Source organism: Kryptolebias marmoratus, linkage group LG24 (assembly GCF_001649575.2).
Source record: "Kryptolebias marmoratus isolate JLee-2015 linkage group LG24, ASM164957v2, whole genome shotgun sequence".
NCBI classification, from domain to species: Eukaryota; Metazoa; Chordata; class Actinopteri; order Cyprinodontiformes; family Rivulidae; genus Kryptolebias; species Kryptolebias marmoratus.
This window is the reverse complement of record NC_051453.1, coordinates 19,136,775-19,154,448: the sequence shown is the minus strand read 5'-3', so window position 1 is coordinate 19,154,448 and position 17,674 is coordinate 19,136,775. Positions and strand designations below refer to the sequence as shown.

General features: G+C 37.2%; 1 protein-coding gene across 6 annotated transcripts in view; it reads right to left on the bottom strand.

Moving 5' to 3' along the window:
* Positions 1-17,674, bottom strand: part of lpp (LIM domain containing preferred translocation partner in lipoma) — a 193,850-nt gene that overhangs the window by 128,676 nt on the left and 47,500 nt on the right. For all 6 annotated transcript variants that reach the window (XM_017423523.3, XM_017423525.3, XM_017423524.3 and 3 more), the window contains one exon: positions 3,593-3,786. In XM_017423523.3, coding sequence (XP_017279012.1) covers positions 3,593-3,786 — 194 coding nt within the window. The remainder of the gene's footprint in view (positions 1-3,592; positions 3,787-17,674) is intronic.

The following is a 17,674-nucleotide window of genomic DNA, read 5'->3' as shown; positions in this document are numbered from 1 at the left end:
ATGTGGCGTGCTTGTAGCACACACCAACGGATCATGGTAGCAGGGTCCACGCTCACAGGTGCTGATAAAAAACAAAAGATCCAAACAAGAGGCAATAGCAGAATAAGTTGCTTGGCATTGGCAAAGATTTGGCAAGTTTTCAATGGTTCAATACACATACTGAACTCTGCTGCTCCTCTTAGGGGGATCAAACAGGCTTTCCAACAGCATAAGATTTATTGCCAAGAAGCATACAAAATAACTGACCAAACACTAATTACTTACTAAATACTTGTTGTGCAATGGTCAAATATTTTGGGGATAAAATCTGCTCAATTTATTTGAATTCTTTGCAATATAGATAATGTGGATAATGTAAGCTTGACAATTTTTTTATAAATGTCGCAACTACAAGGAAACACGTCTGAGTTAATCTTTTAAACTATACTTTTATTCTTGATTACTTTAAAAAGGTGTCTGTACAAACCGTCACCCCCCAAACTAATGACATTTTCTCTCCAGTTCTCATGTTTTAAAACCAGATTCTGCCACATCACTGTTGGTTTATAACAAAAATATGTACTTCAATAATAAACAGCACTCCTCTAATCTCCTGTTTCATCATGAAGTGTAATTTTTAATTTTTTTTACTGCTGCAGAGTGCATGTTGAACCTCAAACCCTATCATCTTTTAAAACTTGAGTAAAATATTTTGCATTGCCTTATTGTTTAATGTTTTTTTTTTTTCCTTCTTCAATGGCGGGCAGACCTGAAAAAGCAGCCGTCTAAGAACAACTTTTACGAAGCTAACATCTGGAGCACAAGAAGATCTGAACTCAAACCACAAACCCCCACTGACAGACGTGTTTTCAGCCTCACAGTGTGATCGCTACTTGCTGAATTTCATAACCGTTTCCCCTGTTTTGGAAATCTAGGACTCTCAGGGGGGTTGAGGGTAGAAGTTTAGATAATGTTCATCTTACAACATCATGAAGGCAGGAAGGCGGAAGAAATGAGGGGACGCAACATTATCTGTGTGTTAGGTTGCACCGTTAGAACATCTTGGACACTGGAGACTTCAAAACACATTCAGAACAGTTTTAGAAAACATTTTTCACACCAGTGAACGGCCTTATTGGACAGGAGGGTAACTCTGATACACAGAACATCTCCAAATTATTGAAATAATTTCATTACAATTAAAATGTCTGAAAATAAGCAATTTGAGCTACTTTCTAACAGAAAAAAACTTTGAAAATTGAGGCATCATAACATTTAGTTTAACTAACAAAAGGCTTTTTCTAATTTGCATAGGTCTGCACACTATTGTTCCTCTTTGAATTGAAAAATAATTTCCCTTTTGAATTTAAATACTTACAAATGACCTTGAAAAGTCAAAATAAAGCACAGTTTACTTCTTTAATCACTACTCATGATGGAAATACTGAAGATCTTCATGTATAGTGTTTTTAATTTTTTAAGGCGGGTTAATTATCTTTTTATTTTACTTAAAGATTTAAAAAAAAAAACCATCACTAATACAAATTAAGTAGATCATTTTTAAATAACCTTTACCTGAAATGTAATTACAAAAGAACATTAATTAAATCACATAAACATGCGCTCAAAAATTAAAGTCACTTACTTCTTTTAGTAAGTGCTTGTAGCTTTGTTTTTTGTTTTTTTCATTTAAACAAACCATCATTTCCCAGGGGACCTAAAAAAAAAGAGCCCAACGCAAGGCTTCCTGAACTCACACATGACTGCAAACCACAGTTCTTGCACTGTTTATCCAAAATTATTCATGCAGTAACAGCTCTCACTATTCACATTTAATATTTCAATCGTTTACACTGTTCAGGGTCACTCATTCTCATGAGCTTCTTCATCATAAAAAAAGGAGCATATCTCAGACAGAAGCACATTCTTGGACCGCTCAAAACGAGGGGAATAAAAATGATTGCTATTGTCAGAGCAACACTAACGACCGTCGCTCTGAGCTGTAGGCTCAGTTTGTACCTTCAGTCCAACCACTCGAGCTCATCATTGCTCCCAGGGCAGAAACATTTTTTTCCCCCTACCAGACGAAGTGGTGTGTTTCCGTCAGTTCTTTACGTTTCTTCTCTTCATTGTTTATTGTTGCTCTGAGTTCTTAAAGGAGATTTTAAAAGCTTTAGCGACAACTCCTCAAGGTCCAGATACAGTGGGCCACAATCACAACTTTTATCAATGTGCTTTTTATGATTAAAAATAATTTATTCCTGAAACTATGGAAACCAATGCCAAATACATTTACCACCTGTCCATTAATGGTAAAACAAGCTCTTATGTTACTTTTAAAAGGCCTGTCTATGAAAGACATGTAATTAATTGATTCTGGAGAAGCCATTATTTCCTCATATAAAAGGTGCGATGAGGGGCAATGGCAGACAGTTCAGTACAGCTGATCATGGGCACCGGATTGGGTGTAAGAAAATGGGAAAGCAAAATCTGAAATAGACAAATGTAAACACCTATTGAGTCCACACCATGGACATACTGTATCGTACACAGTCCTGTAGTGTAAAAGTGTCAATAACAATACAGTGTTTAGTGTGGTGGAACACACAAAGTGCTTGTTAAACAAAAAAACCCTAATTCGATCCCTGCCAGATCTAGACTATGTGATACTGTAAATGTCTGAGCGATTTATTGTTTGTAATTTGGCATTACCATGGGTGGGGGTTGGGGTGCAGCCACAGGTGATGCTGGGCATCTTGAGTGTAGTTGAGAAAACACGGGTTTTGCCACACTGTTGCCGTTTGCTTTGCACTTTACTACAACCTGTCTGTAATTGTTACAGATCAGTGCTGCCACTGTTGCACTTAACGTCAACAATGAAATAAACTGTTTCCACAGCCTTAAAGAATCGAGGCTCGTACCCAAACACAAAGCAGATGTCCTCCCTCTGAGTGACTGAATGTAATACTCATGATTCATTTAATAATTATGTGTAAACATTGGAAAAAACACAAGTTAATTTCCCCCTAAAGATGCATAACTATGCTCCCCAAGACTCTCTGGACTTTTGCATACAAAAGGTATTATTTACTTATTTATTTTTGTTTCTTTTAATTTTATAAACATGCAACCACTTGTAAAAAGCATCCATGAGCATAACAGTGGTGTCAGATGCAACTAAAAGTTTGACCAGACTTTTAATGACCTTTTAAGTGTGTTATTATTTTGTACATGTGCAAAGCATTTTCACAGCCTCTGTGCCAATAAAGTCTGGGAGTCACGTTTTTAAGTTAAAAAGTGTAGGGGTGCAAAACCATAAGTTTCCACCCCCCCACTATGAATATTGGGGAAGCAGTTGCTCCACTTGCTCCATTAATTATGCATCTAAGCAATTGATTAAAGAGTTAGTTTGGAAATAAAACAGATTATTACAAGTGGGCTGAAGTAAGAGAAGAAGCTGACTATTGAGACCGCTTTCTGACTTAATGTTACGCTCAAAACAGGAACGGCAGCAGCAGCATGCTAAAAAAATCTGACTGGTGATGTATTTATTGATCATTTCTTTTTAATTTGCTTGCTACAAGCAACTCGCGACGGCCTTTGGATTTGTTACCTGCAGAGTCAGACAGGGCGGTGTCTCCTATCTGTTTGAAAGGGTTGAACTTGGGTTTGGGTGCGACCACAGGGGCAAACTTCTTGGGGGCCTGCTGCTGAGAGACGGAGATGCTGGTACTGCCCAACGACGGAGTAGTCTCCATCCGGGCAGATACTTGTCCTGTCTGCTCATCCGCTTGGGTCCACATGGTTCTGAAGAGAAAAAACACAAAGATTCATCCCTCTGAACTCAGTACTTTTAGAATAGATATAATAATGTGACAGAAGACCCCTCGCAATAAACACGTAAACAGATATTTCCGGTTTACGCAAGTGAAAGTTGTAGTAATTATGTCTTTCCTTTTTTTTCCCTCCTATGGAATAAGCTTTAAAGCAACTGGCAGATTTATGTTGTAAAGCAGAAAAAAGCAAGGAAATGCACACCGTGCTCTTGACATGTAACAATGTGTCCGATTAGATAAAGTATTAAAGCGGAGAGGAAATCACTTTGAACCCTGACTCCGTGTCTCGTCTTTGCTCGCACCGTTCCATGCAATACCAGCACAAGATCAACAAATCAAAAGTCTGATACGCGAGACAAAGAGCTGTGAAAACAAAGTATTTTAAAAAACAGAAAGACTTTCAGAACAGAAGAAGTATTGAAAAATGATGTAATATACGTGTAACAAAACGTTTTTTAAGTGTTGACAGCTGTCAAAAACAAGATTAGATCAGTGTTCGGGAATGACAGATCAGTGATAAACAAATCAAGCAGAAAAATAAAGTTGAAATTGATTAAATGGATTCTTTATCTTTAGTTTTTTTTTGGGGGGGGGGTTCCAGGGTGTATCTTTAGAATATTAATAAAATAGATAAAACGATGCAAAATAGGCCTCTTGCACCTGTAAGTGAAAGCTTTTAAATGCTGAAATTTTATTTAAAAAGTAGATTCTGTTTACTACAATTACAGTAGAGCAAACACCATGACTGAGGCTGAGGACACAAACATCCAGTATTTCACCATCACATTCTGAAATCACTTGAAATATTTGAACTATTTATGTGCTGTGCTTTTCCCCATCCTTCTTTTTGTTTGTGTTTGATGTGTTTTGCTGTTTATTATCGTGACTCTGACTGATGCAGGGTTTACATTTTTTTCCACTGGAGCGCAGCAGAAAAAGCCCACGCACAATCATCTTTTAATATCTGCTCAAATCGCGGCTCCTCTCGTCTGATAAATGGCTCAGAGTTTTGATTTCTTTTCTCTGCTTTTAATGCGACACAATTTAGATCGGTGAGTCACACCCACCTGTCCTTTCTATGTAAACACTGTAATTTCTCAACACTCAAATGGCCAACAGGCGGACTGAAGGGAGGCGATGGTGGGGGTGATCTTATTGTGTAACTAAGACCTAATACACAACAATGTAAATGAATAATGGCAGTAAGCGGTTGCATTTGTTGATTAAGTCTACAAAACCCAGCTCTCTTATCCTTTTTTTTATAACTCTAGCTCAGACTGATTCAATTATGTCTTGAGAGGGCCCGTTTAAGAAAAAAAAACTGATAAGACATTTAAATTTCCTTTATCTGACCTGTAAAGCCTATTGTTTAAAAGTGTGCAGCAGAAATCTTGCTTTGTTAAAATATTTTGGCATAAACTAAAGAGGAAATGACTTGTTGTAGACCATTTCAATCAAAGTGCGAGCGTGGGGCAACATGGCCAAAAAGATCTCTCTACAAGTTTCAAGGAAAATACCGAACTGACTGAATGAGTGAAAATACACATTTGTGGTATTTAAGTAGTTTAAGCTAAATCTGGGTTTATGTCAAGCAAGGAGCCTGCTCATTCAGCCTTCGAGCGGACGCAGTGCAGTGTTTCTTCAAGATCCACCACAAAAGTGAAATGTTTTCAAGGTCATCAACGCAAACTCCCACTTTAGTTACAGGCAATGCTTTTAATAAAAAGTAAGATTATTTGACAAATGTTACAAAGCAATTGTTCCAGACCTGTGAGCTCCTTGCAAACTGAATCAGTTACAAAAAGCTGAACCAAATTATGGGACTTTCCTCCAGGATCTTTATTTTTTTTATTTCTTTTTTTAATCAGCAAATGTATTTACATGTAAAATGTAGCACATGTGTGCAGCTCATTGCCTTACAATCAGCTGAATACACTGCCACTCAGCATGGACAGGTAAAAACAGGGTAATGGACAGAAAGCAAGTCCTCACACTTGCAGGAAGTAATGCGACACAGTTATTAAACAGTCAGTGAGATGAGAAGGGGTCCACAGATCAGAGTCTAACAAAACACACAACCTGACAGAAGAAAAGTTGCTCTTTTTGTATTTTTATTCGTCCATGGATCCAGACTAATGAGGTAAAAGGTCCGAGTTTGACTTTCCGTCTAACCAGTAGGGCTGGCAACGATGGGGCTCAAACACATCAAAATGGAAAATTCCCATAATCTGAGATTTTCTATCATTCTTCAGTCAAGACTTTTTAGCCGCTCCGAGCTTGTGTTCTTTAAAATTCCCCAAATGTGTTTATTGGATTCAAGTCAAGCAACATGCCTGACCAGGTCATAGTTTAGCCGCCTTTTGTTCATTAGGAATTCTTGGGTGAGTTTCGTCGTGTGTTTTAGATCATTATCATGCTGGAATATTCCTCTACCGCCAACTTTCTAGAGAATCATCTTGTCCAACACCATTTGCTTTTATGTGAGCCCATACAGTCACTCTTCCATCTCTGTGTTTCACTGTGCATTGTCCAAGCCTACTTGTCCAAACAAGATTCCCTCAGATTTCATCAGGCTTCAGTCAGTGTTCTGCTGCTGAATTTAATCTTACATTTTGCTGCTGAAGAGCAAACAAAGATGACTTTATAAAAAAGGTTATTAACAGACAATCCTAAGAAATGTTGGAGCTGTAACAGAGGCTAATTACCGCAGGTACCTGTCTTTTTGTTGTGTCACTTCAGGACAGACATTTCCTGCGAATGGTTGCAAAAATATTGGACAAACTTCTTTCTGATTTTTCAGTTAATTGTGCAAAAGAAACAGTTTTCCTGTGCAGGTGTTGTGAGTGTCACATAATATTCACTCTTGACACTGGAGGCATTGTGGGAGAGTGTTTTTCAGGTGGAAAAAGCTTTCCACTACCCAAAAAATTACTTTAGATGGATTTAAAATCACAGTAAAGGCTTATTACAAGTTGTCCATATTGTTATTATTATTATTATTAAGCAGGGTTAGAGTTAATTCCAGGATGCATCTGCATTCTTTATACAGAAAGTTTCTTTTTGGCAAAAGCCAAAGCTCAAACAAAAGCCATTAAATTATGACCACCCAAATTGTATGAAGTAAAAACCCTTTTATTTACCACAAAAACAGCTATGAATAAAAACTACATTTTGGGGATCCCTGAGGTGTTTAGTACCACAACTTTTAAGTTCAGACAACAAATCTTTTGGACCCCAGCGATTAACAGGTGTAGTTTGGGCATTGGCTTCCTGTAGATGAAGAATGTGAAGATGCAGGTTTGTGTAGCAAAACATTTGTTGGAGAAAGTTGAGCTGTGTTACTCATACCACATGTTGGTGGTTAAAATGTTGCCTATGTTCAATGGACATAGAGTTGTGCCGTAAACATACTCTTACTTAAATTCAGGCCCCTTTTACAACAAATGAAGACCCACTCCTCTCTCCACAACCTATCTGAAGGTGGCTGGATCGCAGCCAATTTTGAAAACCTTCAGTGTGAAGGAAATCATACTGGTGCTCCTCTTTCAATGCTTTTTCTACATCTCGTGCTTTCACCACACTCTAAACGTCAGCAACTCATTCCCATGACGCTACTACCACACAATAACATCACGCACTGGGTCCCGCCCTGGCAGAACCCTGTAGGACAGTGTAAGGACACAGCTACACATTACAATATCATGAGTAACATGTCTGCACTCAGTTCTGACCTTGTCACAATCAGCAGAATTTTCATTGTACATATGGGACGTTTCTGGGCCTCCACCAGCAGTTTCAGCCTTGGTGTTGAGGAGGAAACATCGTTCAGCAGCATGAGAGGATGCAGGTGAAAAGGTTTTCTGTGCAGAACCCTTCTTCCTTCCTCATCCAATAGGTCTGACCATGATCCATGACGATAAATCGTATTAGAGTTGAGTCCAAAAGGCGAATGATGGACGGCTGAGCATGGCACAGCATTTACTGGCACATGAAGAGCATAGGGTTTATAATAATAATAATGTATCAGTAGTGTTGTCCATGTGGTTTGGACATAATGGAGTTACAGCCTAGGTAAGAGGCCAGCGTGGTCAGACCCAATTCAAATTCCCAACAACCAAGCCATGCCAGTGAAAACGGGCCCTACATCATGAATACACCCCAACCACTGCTACTGTGCTGAAAATGCTGCCTCCACAATAATAAACCACTATGACCTTACTACCCACCACAATTTATCACATACTTATTTCTAAGCCCGTTTCAAAAAAACGTAACGATAGAGTTCCCTAATAATCTAAGTCACTGCAAAATAAAACCCCAAAACACTGGCACTTACACCAGAGTTTGTACTGTAGGCTGATAGACGAGGAGACTGTTCTGACTGCCGGGGCAGCTGAAGATGACTCTCAGAGCTGGGATAAGAGGATACATAAAGCACACAGAGCAGTTTGCTTTATGAGGCCACGGCAGTCAGGCTGTCTTTTCACAGTCGTTCCACTGCACTTTTACAGCTGTCATTGAGAAACTGCTGCAGGTGCTTCTGTCACATTAATCTTTCATATCCACCCAGGAAACTATCAAACAAAACCACCCAAAGAAGACCAGAGCGAATACTGAATCCTAACATAAAATGGCAGGGTTCAGAGATGTTTTATTTGGGGGGGAGGGGGGTGACATGCTTTCTAGCAAATACCCTTTGAGGCCTGGAAACAGAGTTACACGTTGAAGACAATCAAAACTGCAGTGATCAAAAGCTGCTTCTTTTAAAACGTTCTACTTGGTGACTGGTGAGTGACTGACTGTCAGCGTTTCAGTTTGTCGTTTTACGTCATCTTTGAAGCTTCGGTGTAAGACGCGAAAAAGCCGAAAATCTAAGCTGGGCTTCACCTCCTTAATACAAAACAGATGTTTTTCAAATTTAAAGCCTGTAAAGACACAGTAAAATTGTGGGGTTTTATCGTCTTAAAACAATGGCAAAATATCAAAAGGTAGTGCTACAACTACTGACTCACATTCTGCAAGCATTCTTGTAGACAGTACATACATTTTTTTACAACTAGGTACACTAGTGTTACTTGAGAATTTGCACCCCTTACTGAATTTATTATCATTCATCCAACTATAAGCTAAAACAAAGGAGAATTTATTGATGCATGAATAGTTGTTTTTACAGCTGCTACATGTGGAGTCTCTAATCACCTGTTGCCAGGGAAGGTGTGCAATCATGTAATTAATCCTGTGCATGTTTACACCCATCTGTTAGCAAAACATCTCATGAATAACTGGACACAACTTGTGAAAAATCTCAGAAAATAATCACTGGATGTATGTCTGCATTTGATTAAAGTTTCGGGTCATCTCCATTCAAGATGGCCACTGCAGCTCATTAACCTTTGTAAACACAAAAATGGCTAAAACATCAAACCTATACCACAGGCCCAGTTTGTCATTCTGAGTAAATGTCCTGAATTACATAATTACCAACCTCTAGTAAAAATAATAAAGATAATATTAATGTAAAAAAAAAAGTTTATCTCTAAAAAACAACCACAGAGATTTCAACCAAATTCTATATACTTGGTTAGAACCACAACCTGAGTTGTTCCTTCCAATATGGCGATGATTGGCAAAAGTGGGCGTGGCTTGAATGATGACAATGCACTACAAAAAAAATCTAAAGCTCCTACAGAGCTAGCCCTCACTGGACATACTCTCTGATTTATACCAAATTTTCCTTATACTGAAACTTGTGCCATTTATTTATTTAATTATTCTTTCATTCATTCTTTTTTTTTTTTTTTTGGTCAGGAAATTGTGTAAACAGCTAAATGCTTCTAAGTTAGTAAAACCTTTTGTCAATCACTTTCATAATCTTTAATCAGTTCAACTTTTTGAATTATTTTTAATTTTCTTATTTAAGAAAATACATATAATTGGTAAACTTTTGAATTTTAAAGCCTTTACAGGCAATTCAATTACACGTCCTACAATAGCTGCTCCTTACAATGGGATGAATGAAAGCATTTTGATCCAACTGAAATAAATCAAATCAAAGACATATGTTGAGGAAGACACTGACTTGTTGCCCCCAATATGGCAATGACTGGCTAAAGTAAATTACCAAACTACAATTTTTAGGATGTATTCTTTTATTGACCACAAATCTTCCGCATAGAGAGACCGATGCACTATTTTTAGGTAAATAACAATGACTTTAGAAAATTTTTAAATGGCTAGATATTTTAACTCTACAGCCCTTTATGTTAATCACCAGAAAAATCAGCAGGCCTCTTCTTTAGACTAAGCCTTTTAAGGATTTAAGTTTTTTCTTGGAATTTTGAATCTTTGTTGTACACAAGCACAACACGTACTATTTTTTTAATTTAAAGAACTGTCTACTTAGGCGCAAGAGAAAACTTAGGCTTGTACCAGACCCAGACTGTGTCATCAGTAATTTCATTCAGTTTTTTTTTTTTATGGCAAACTCCTGCTTATCATTTTTTAAATTATGATTTTACTGCTTATTCTGGCAATTTTGTTAAACTGGGTGTCCTAGCCTTTGCTTTGTGCTAATTTTTTGTGTTAGCTTTAAACCTTTGCACTTCAATAATAGAACATTTACAAAGTTAACACTGTGGCAGCTGAAACGCGACAACCATATATGCCAGAAATTAATTTTTGGAATGCTTCAAAACTCGGAAACTGTATAATGACATAATTTGAGAGTTTGGGGTCCAAAATAGACCACAAAATACTCATATCTGAACATCAAATAAAACACTAAGAGGAAAATAGCTGGCTTATATTTGTCAGGGGGAACTTTGTAAGGTAAGCTAATCATCATACTCTATCAGGAGCTTGGTGACGCAAATAGGCAACGATATAATGACAAATGATTCCACAACCCAGTGCTTATAAAAACTCCTTGGATGATTGGGGAGGGGGAAATGTTAGGAGGGTATGCGTCAAGGGGCTTGGATCCCAATGATAACTACTTGTCGTTCTACTTATCATTTTTACATTACAAAAGATTCTTCAAGTTCTTTAAACTATGCTAAAACAGCCCTTTTGGATCTGTAATAATCTTGAAATGGTAACTATCAAACTGTTCAGGAAAATCTGCCTCAGCAGAAATAATAAATCTGTGTGAGAAAAAAAGCAAAAGGACAGTACCGTTTTCCCCCCTCTTTCCTATCACTAAGGTGCCCCTGACAAAAGGCTAAATTACAAAATTTACTATGTGGAGCTGCTGCACTTACCAGTGTTTTCTTACTGTAGCTTCAATTTAAAAATGCAGTAAATATTTTTTTAAAAATCCAGGGCAAGTTCATGGAAAGTTTTATTTCCCTAAAAATTGGTTTTAATTTTTATTTCAACATGCCATCAACTGAATCTGAAAAAATAAAAAAATATTTCTCAATGCTGCTACGTCTCAGCAAATAAAACTAAGACTTCAAGAGTAATTATGATCCCTTTCCTCCATCTTCAGCTTCATCCCATGAGTAGAAAAATCCTAAAGCTACAAAGTTTTTGGCTCGCTGAGCACCGATCAAAACATCACTTCAAAAAGACACCACACACACACACACAAAGATGAAGATACAACTTGGCTGGCAAATTCTTGAACCAAAGAAAGGGGCGGCAGGCGACTGGGACTTAGCACTCATGGTTCGTGACGCAACCTGCGAAGGATCAGCCATGCGGATGAAAACACTTTAAAAATTAAAGGTTCCCTTCTGAGTCTTCCCAGCATCAGAGCTGCTCTGCTTTGGAGGGCTGGTTGAATGGCTGAACAGGTTAATGTGACATTAAACAAACAAGTGCTCGCTTCACTCGTTCCACTGTTTGAAAACGGGGAAGAGCTAAAAAGGTCAAGTGGTCATTATGGATCCGAAAATGGCTTTTGCAAAAGGCTAAATATTTGAAGGTGCTGTAAATGTGACACTACGCCATGTGCTGACATATTAATACCAGCAAAAGGCTGTTTAGGACCTCTTTCAAGTGTTAAAAATTTAATGGTTGAGGTCTCAGGACATCAGATGAGTGGGCAAGTCAAACATGATGTTCTGAAACAGAGCCACTGTAAACATGGCAAGATTACTTAAACACTATGACCAAAACAAAATCTAGGCTCTTGTTGCTGATATTTCCTTATCTGTTACCATCATAAAAGAAAAATATGTGCTTTGGTTAAAATTTTTCATATCAAAAGGTTTGCATTTTGGTTTTTTGGGGTTTTTTTATCTCTTGGACAACAAATCTATAAAATGACCCCAATCCAAGTTTTTTAGTCATGGAAGAATTATTTATTAAGTCAAAGCCACTTTAACAGAGAATGGGCCAAAATTATACTTTGCAACTGAATTATTGATCAAATTCAAGGGTTCAAAGGGGCCCACTGAAAAATGTTTCAACTGGACTTTATTTTGTTTGGTTTTTTTTAAGGGTTTGTGTGTAGTCTCACAACCAAAGGTAGCCTGACCTGGAAGAAACCTTTCTGCATTATACAGTACATATGTATATGAAAAACAAACACACTGATGTGTTAAAACCTGTTAATGTACGGAAATAATGCAGTCAGGTACAATAAATTTATATACTTTTATACATTTTTAAACTTTTATACATTTTTAAACTTTTATGTATTTTTATTTGATAAAAGTAGTTGGGGAAATTCCTTTTTTAAAGACTGAAAGACTTGATACAATCAAACAGTATTAGCAGAGGGTCAGCTGAAAGGAGTAAGGAATCGAGGTCAAATGACAGTTATTTCTTACATTACAGTTACAAAAATCAAAAATTATGGTTCAATGTGAAAAGACTGGTAATGAGATTTTGATTGTTGTTGGTTTTTGCTCTGCAGAGAAAGTTTCACACCATGTGACTTTTTATTGATGAAAGAAATATAACAAATTAAAGAACCTGCAATGTAAAATGTTGTCAATTTAAGTGATTTACCTCCCTGTTTGGTTTAAATTTGTAGCTTAGTTTTATTGACAGGAAGTTCATATTTACTTCAGATATGACAGAAAGCTCATGCTGTAAACAACGTAATATACACAATATCTTTAAATTGTTGTTTTTTTTTAACTTATATGCAATTCAGCGAATTTAGTTCATTTACTTTTTGTTGTATTTTAAAAAGTAACAATAGGTGCTTTTGAACCAAACGGTTATATTAACTCTCTAAGGATTATAAAATGCTATTCCCAGGATGGAGTGGTTAAAAAGACCTGCAGCTTTTCCCTCTCGCACCATCAGCCTTGCGTGCCTTTGTTTTAATTTTGAAAGAGGGGCTTTGAAAGAGCACAACAAACATTCAGAAGAACTTATAGGAGCCAAGACTCATACAACAGATCAGTCTATGCACATGCTCAAAGAAGAAATGCCAAGGCAAACAATGATAAAAGTTAAGTAGCATTTATTTTAGCAATGCAAATGCCGTTTTATAATCGTGAGGTGCTGAAAGAGGATTCAACCTCTTTGGCCAATCAAGATAATTTTTTTATGTCAGCTAAGATTCCCTATTGAGCCAAGAAAGTGTATATTCTAGAGAAGGAGCTAAAGAAGACATGATAAATGTAGTTGTAATGACTACAAATGGCCACATTACTGCCAGAGCAAAAACAAAACAAAAAAAAAAGGTTACCTACCTGAACTGGTTAAAAGGACTGTAACAACTAATATGACAGGTTTTCTCTAAGAGTACACTGACAATTAACAGTTAAGATGTTTATTATGTAATTGAAGTAGCTTGGTTTATTATTTATAAGGCCTCATTTGCAAAATATATATAAAAAAGAGGGCTTTTAGTGTTCAGTTTTAGTGAATTTGAGCAAAGAAGGTGCATCTAAATTTGACAGGACTTTGTTATTGTACTTATTACACACATATTCTTACAATGTTCCAAGAGTGAAAAGTCACATCACTAGAGCAATAAAACTATGTATGAATACATTCACTTTCTTTCTAATTTCAAGCATTGTCTCGCACAAATCAATTACGACTTTGTTAGCAATCCCGATAAAAGCCGATGCTTGGCTTCTGCCTTTGTTTTTATTACATCGTATACACAGGAGAAAAACTGTGTGAAAAGAAAAAAAGTAATTTGTGTTTGCACAAAAACAAATCTAGTTTAATAATAGTCTTGAATCAGAGATGTAGATTTTTGTCTCAGACGTGGATTCATTTGGCCTTTGTTTGTAGCCTAAATGTATACTTTGGGTACTTTTGCCCCAGTAGTTGCACTGCTGAACAGCTTTTTATGAGTTGGACACAATTTTGTCACCATATATTTCTTTTAGCCCCAGTTGTTTGACTAACTGACTCTTGCTACAAGTGGTGTGCTCAAAACTGCACCAGCAGAGATATTAAACAAAATAAAAAACTTTTTATTTGGATGCCATCAATAGCCATTTGTAAAAAGACTCAAAATGTAAACTGAATTGTGAAGAACAGAAGCTGCACAACTGCTGAATTTACCTAAATAAGGAGTATGGAAACATAAAACAAGTCTAAAAATGGAGTGAACAGAAAGTTCTTCTAAGCTTTGGGTACATTACAGTCAAACAAATTCACGTCTAATAGGAGCAACAATCCATCACGTTTCAGCACCTGCTGGAAGTCGATCTTTATAAACTAGATCTGGCAACTTGACGCAAACTGGCCGTGACAATAAGGAGAAAGAAAGCTAGCAGGCAAATTCACCTTTTGTTGCGTCAAAGACACTTTGCTCAGAGCTGAGCAAGAAAGAGGATCCCTATCAGAGCAGATCCAGTCAGCATCCTGACACCAACCTGATAAAACAACGACTGAGTCAAGTCTGACAAAAACAGAAAGGGCAGCAACTTTTTCCACACCAAAACAAACTGGCTGGCCATGTTAACTTAATTGTTATTTGTTTGCTTACAGAGATATGAGCAATTTTAGATTTCTACAGTGTTTATAACTGAGTTGGATTTAGTGGCAATCTTTAGTCTTAATACTAAATGCCATCACTTTGGACACGTCAGTCTTTTTAGGCGGCATCTCACTGAACTGCAAGTGGTTGGGGAATAGCATTCATAAGGGAGTCTCCCGAATGTCTATAGAATGTCTTGCAACCTTTGTGGGGTTCTCAACTTCCTTGCATGAGAAGCAGAGGCACACAGCCCTAACATATTTTTTTAAAAATAGTGTGACATAGTGTGAAATAGTCAGAAAGTCATCGTGGGCATCTCCAACCTGTCTCAAGAGAACTGGAACTATACTTTGACTCCTGCATGGGACCTCTCCTCTGACAGAAAACATCAGAGGCAAATGTCCTGGTCTAAAAAAAAGCCACGCTGATAATAAAGAACTATTTAAACACAGGTCCAAATCTTTACACCTTCATTTAAAAGTGTACGCCAGCAGATTATATCATAAACGAGGGGGCTCTTGCCAAGGTGAGTATGTGGGTGGAGGAGGACAATAAAATAATGTGCAAAGCCAGGAATGCAGTTTTACAAGCCACTCACACAAAATAGGCTGTGATTTTTAAAAACGGGCCACTGACTGCCTGCTTGCACTCAAAAGTTCAGTGAGACTGCAATGGAAAAATTATGTAATTCCTGAAAATTGAGATACCATCTTTATTAAGCATGCCAATGCACAAAAACTCCTAATACTATTCAATTGTTATTCTTCAGATTCCGACATGATTTTTGAATTATTTTTTTTTTACTTCTATTGTAGCTCAAAAAAAAAAAATTATACAAAAATACATTTTTATAGTATTTATGGTTCTTACACAGCTGCAGTTTAGGTTTTATGATTCAAAGATTTTACCACAGAATGTTAAACTTCAAATGTTATGATGTCTGACACCAACTTTTGTATTGTCTAAGCTTTCTAAAGTTTTTTTTTCCCCATTTGTAATGAGGCCTACCTGTAGACACAAAAATGCATGTGTGACTACCAGATGCTTCTGCCACTTACAGTTCAGAATGTGTCAATAAAACTTAGTTTCCACACAGAGCCTGCTTAAGGCTTACCTTTTACGCTGCGCCTCTGTCTGCCTGTCCTACCAAGAGTCAGGGAATGACAGACACAGCTGTGTGGTTACTATAGTGATCCTAATGAGCCAAAGGCAGCCAGCAGATTTAACATTTCTTTTTAGCTGGGTTGTCTTTGCACTTCTTATAAGAGATTATGCATCAAAATGTTGGCATTTTGTCATCTTGAATGAAAACATGAGACAGAACTAAATCACTTTTAAACAAATCTTTGATATAAACCACACGAGAATACAGAGTATAACAATACAACCAAAGCTGGTTCAGACTCAGTGTCTGAACAAGTTTGAGGCCAGGAAATTTCAGACCTGTTTGTACAAGGAGCTATCAGACATTCTGTATAAAGCCTCTCATAATTAGGCTAATTACACAGAGATAATATGAAGGTTAATCAAATGATAAACATGGCAAATACCGATTTCTTTTCCCCATTAGCTATTGTGAAGAGCTCCACCAGCTGATAACCATTACAAATGAGATTTGGAGCTGTGACTACTACAAAGAGTTGTGCCTCCACCAATCACCCAGCACCACCACCCTTAGCAAAATAATAATAATAATAATAATGAGAAAAAAGCAAGTATTTTGACCGAATATGAAATGTATCAAATGGACAAAACGTAGTTAAAAATAAATAAATAAATAACTACATTCTGACCCACTTAGACTTTTCTTTAATTTTTTTTTTATATAAAGAAAATCAGACTGCTTTTAAAAAGTGGAACATGATTTTCATTCTCCATCATAGACCTCTGGGAGTCCAATTTGATTGATGGTGTTTCTTTTCTAAAATGTGTGTGTTTGTGGCTAAGCATACATATGTATCTGCATTTAATTTACTAAATGGGCCAAAAAGCAACAGAACCCAGAGCAAGAAAGACAAAAATGGCCGATAACAAAGAGACTAGAAAGAGATGCAACGTGACAGCAAAATGCACATAATGAGTTGCACAAAAAGACTCCAACCTGAAATACAGCCCTAAACAGGCAACAAAGCAGCATAGATGCAATACAACCAACTAAGTGGCCACACAAAATCACTAAGAGATGGTAAAAAATACACACAATGACCACCATCAAAAAAGAACCTTAAAAAAAGAAATACAGAGCTACATAGAATAGTAGTCATTAACATGTTACCCATAACTATCTCTGATCATGAACCGGTGGCACTAAAATGCGACATGGGCTATAGACTGACATCTAAACAATGGAGACCTAATGCAGCACTCAATGAGAAAGACTTCACCTCCTTTGTCAGAGTGATGCTTAAGGAGTACCTAGATATCAATACCACACCTGAAATACGCCCTCTCAGACTGTAGGATTGACCAAAAGTCTACAGAGGATGTATTATTCCACGTACATCAGCTTAAAATAAGAAGAAGCAAAACAAAGATTTGGAGAATAGAAGAGGTAAAATACAAACATAAACAAATATCCTAAACAAACTAAAACCAACCCTACAATTGGACTTTAAGACCCCATATGACTTGAAGAGTTGTAGGGTTTTAAGTCCCAAATCTTAGGAACTACCTTTAGGCTGGCCAAATAAAACATTTGATAGTTTGGGCCACGGGGTTCAAAAGTTTCAGGAGTAGGAGGCTATTTAGGAAAATGTAGGAGTGCTGAACACCTCTCCCTGGGCTGCCACCTTATCGTGGTGGAGGGGTTTGAGTGTCCCAATGATCCTAGGAGCTATGCTGTCAGGGGCTTCATGCCCCTAGTAGGGTCACCCAAGGCAGACAGGTCCTAGGTGAGGGGCCAGACGAAGTGCAGCCCAAAGACCCCTTATGATGAATATAAATATTGGACACAGTGTTC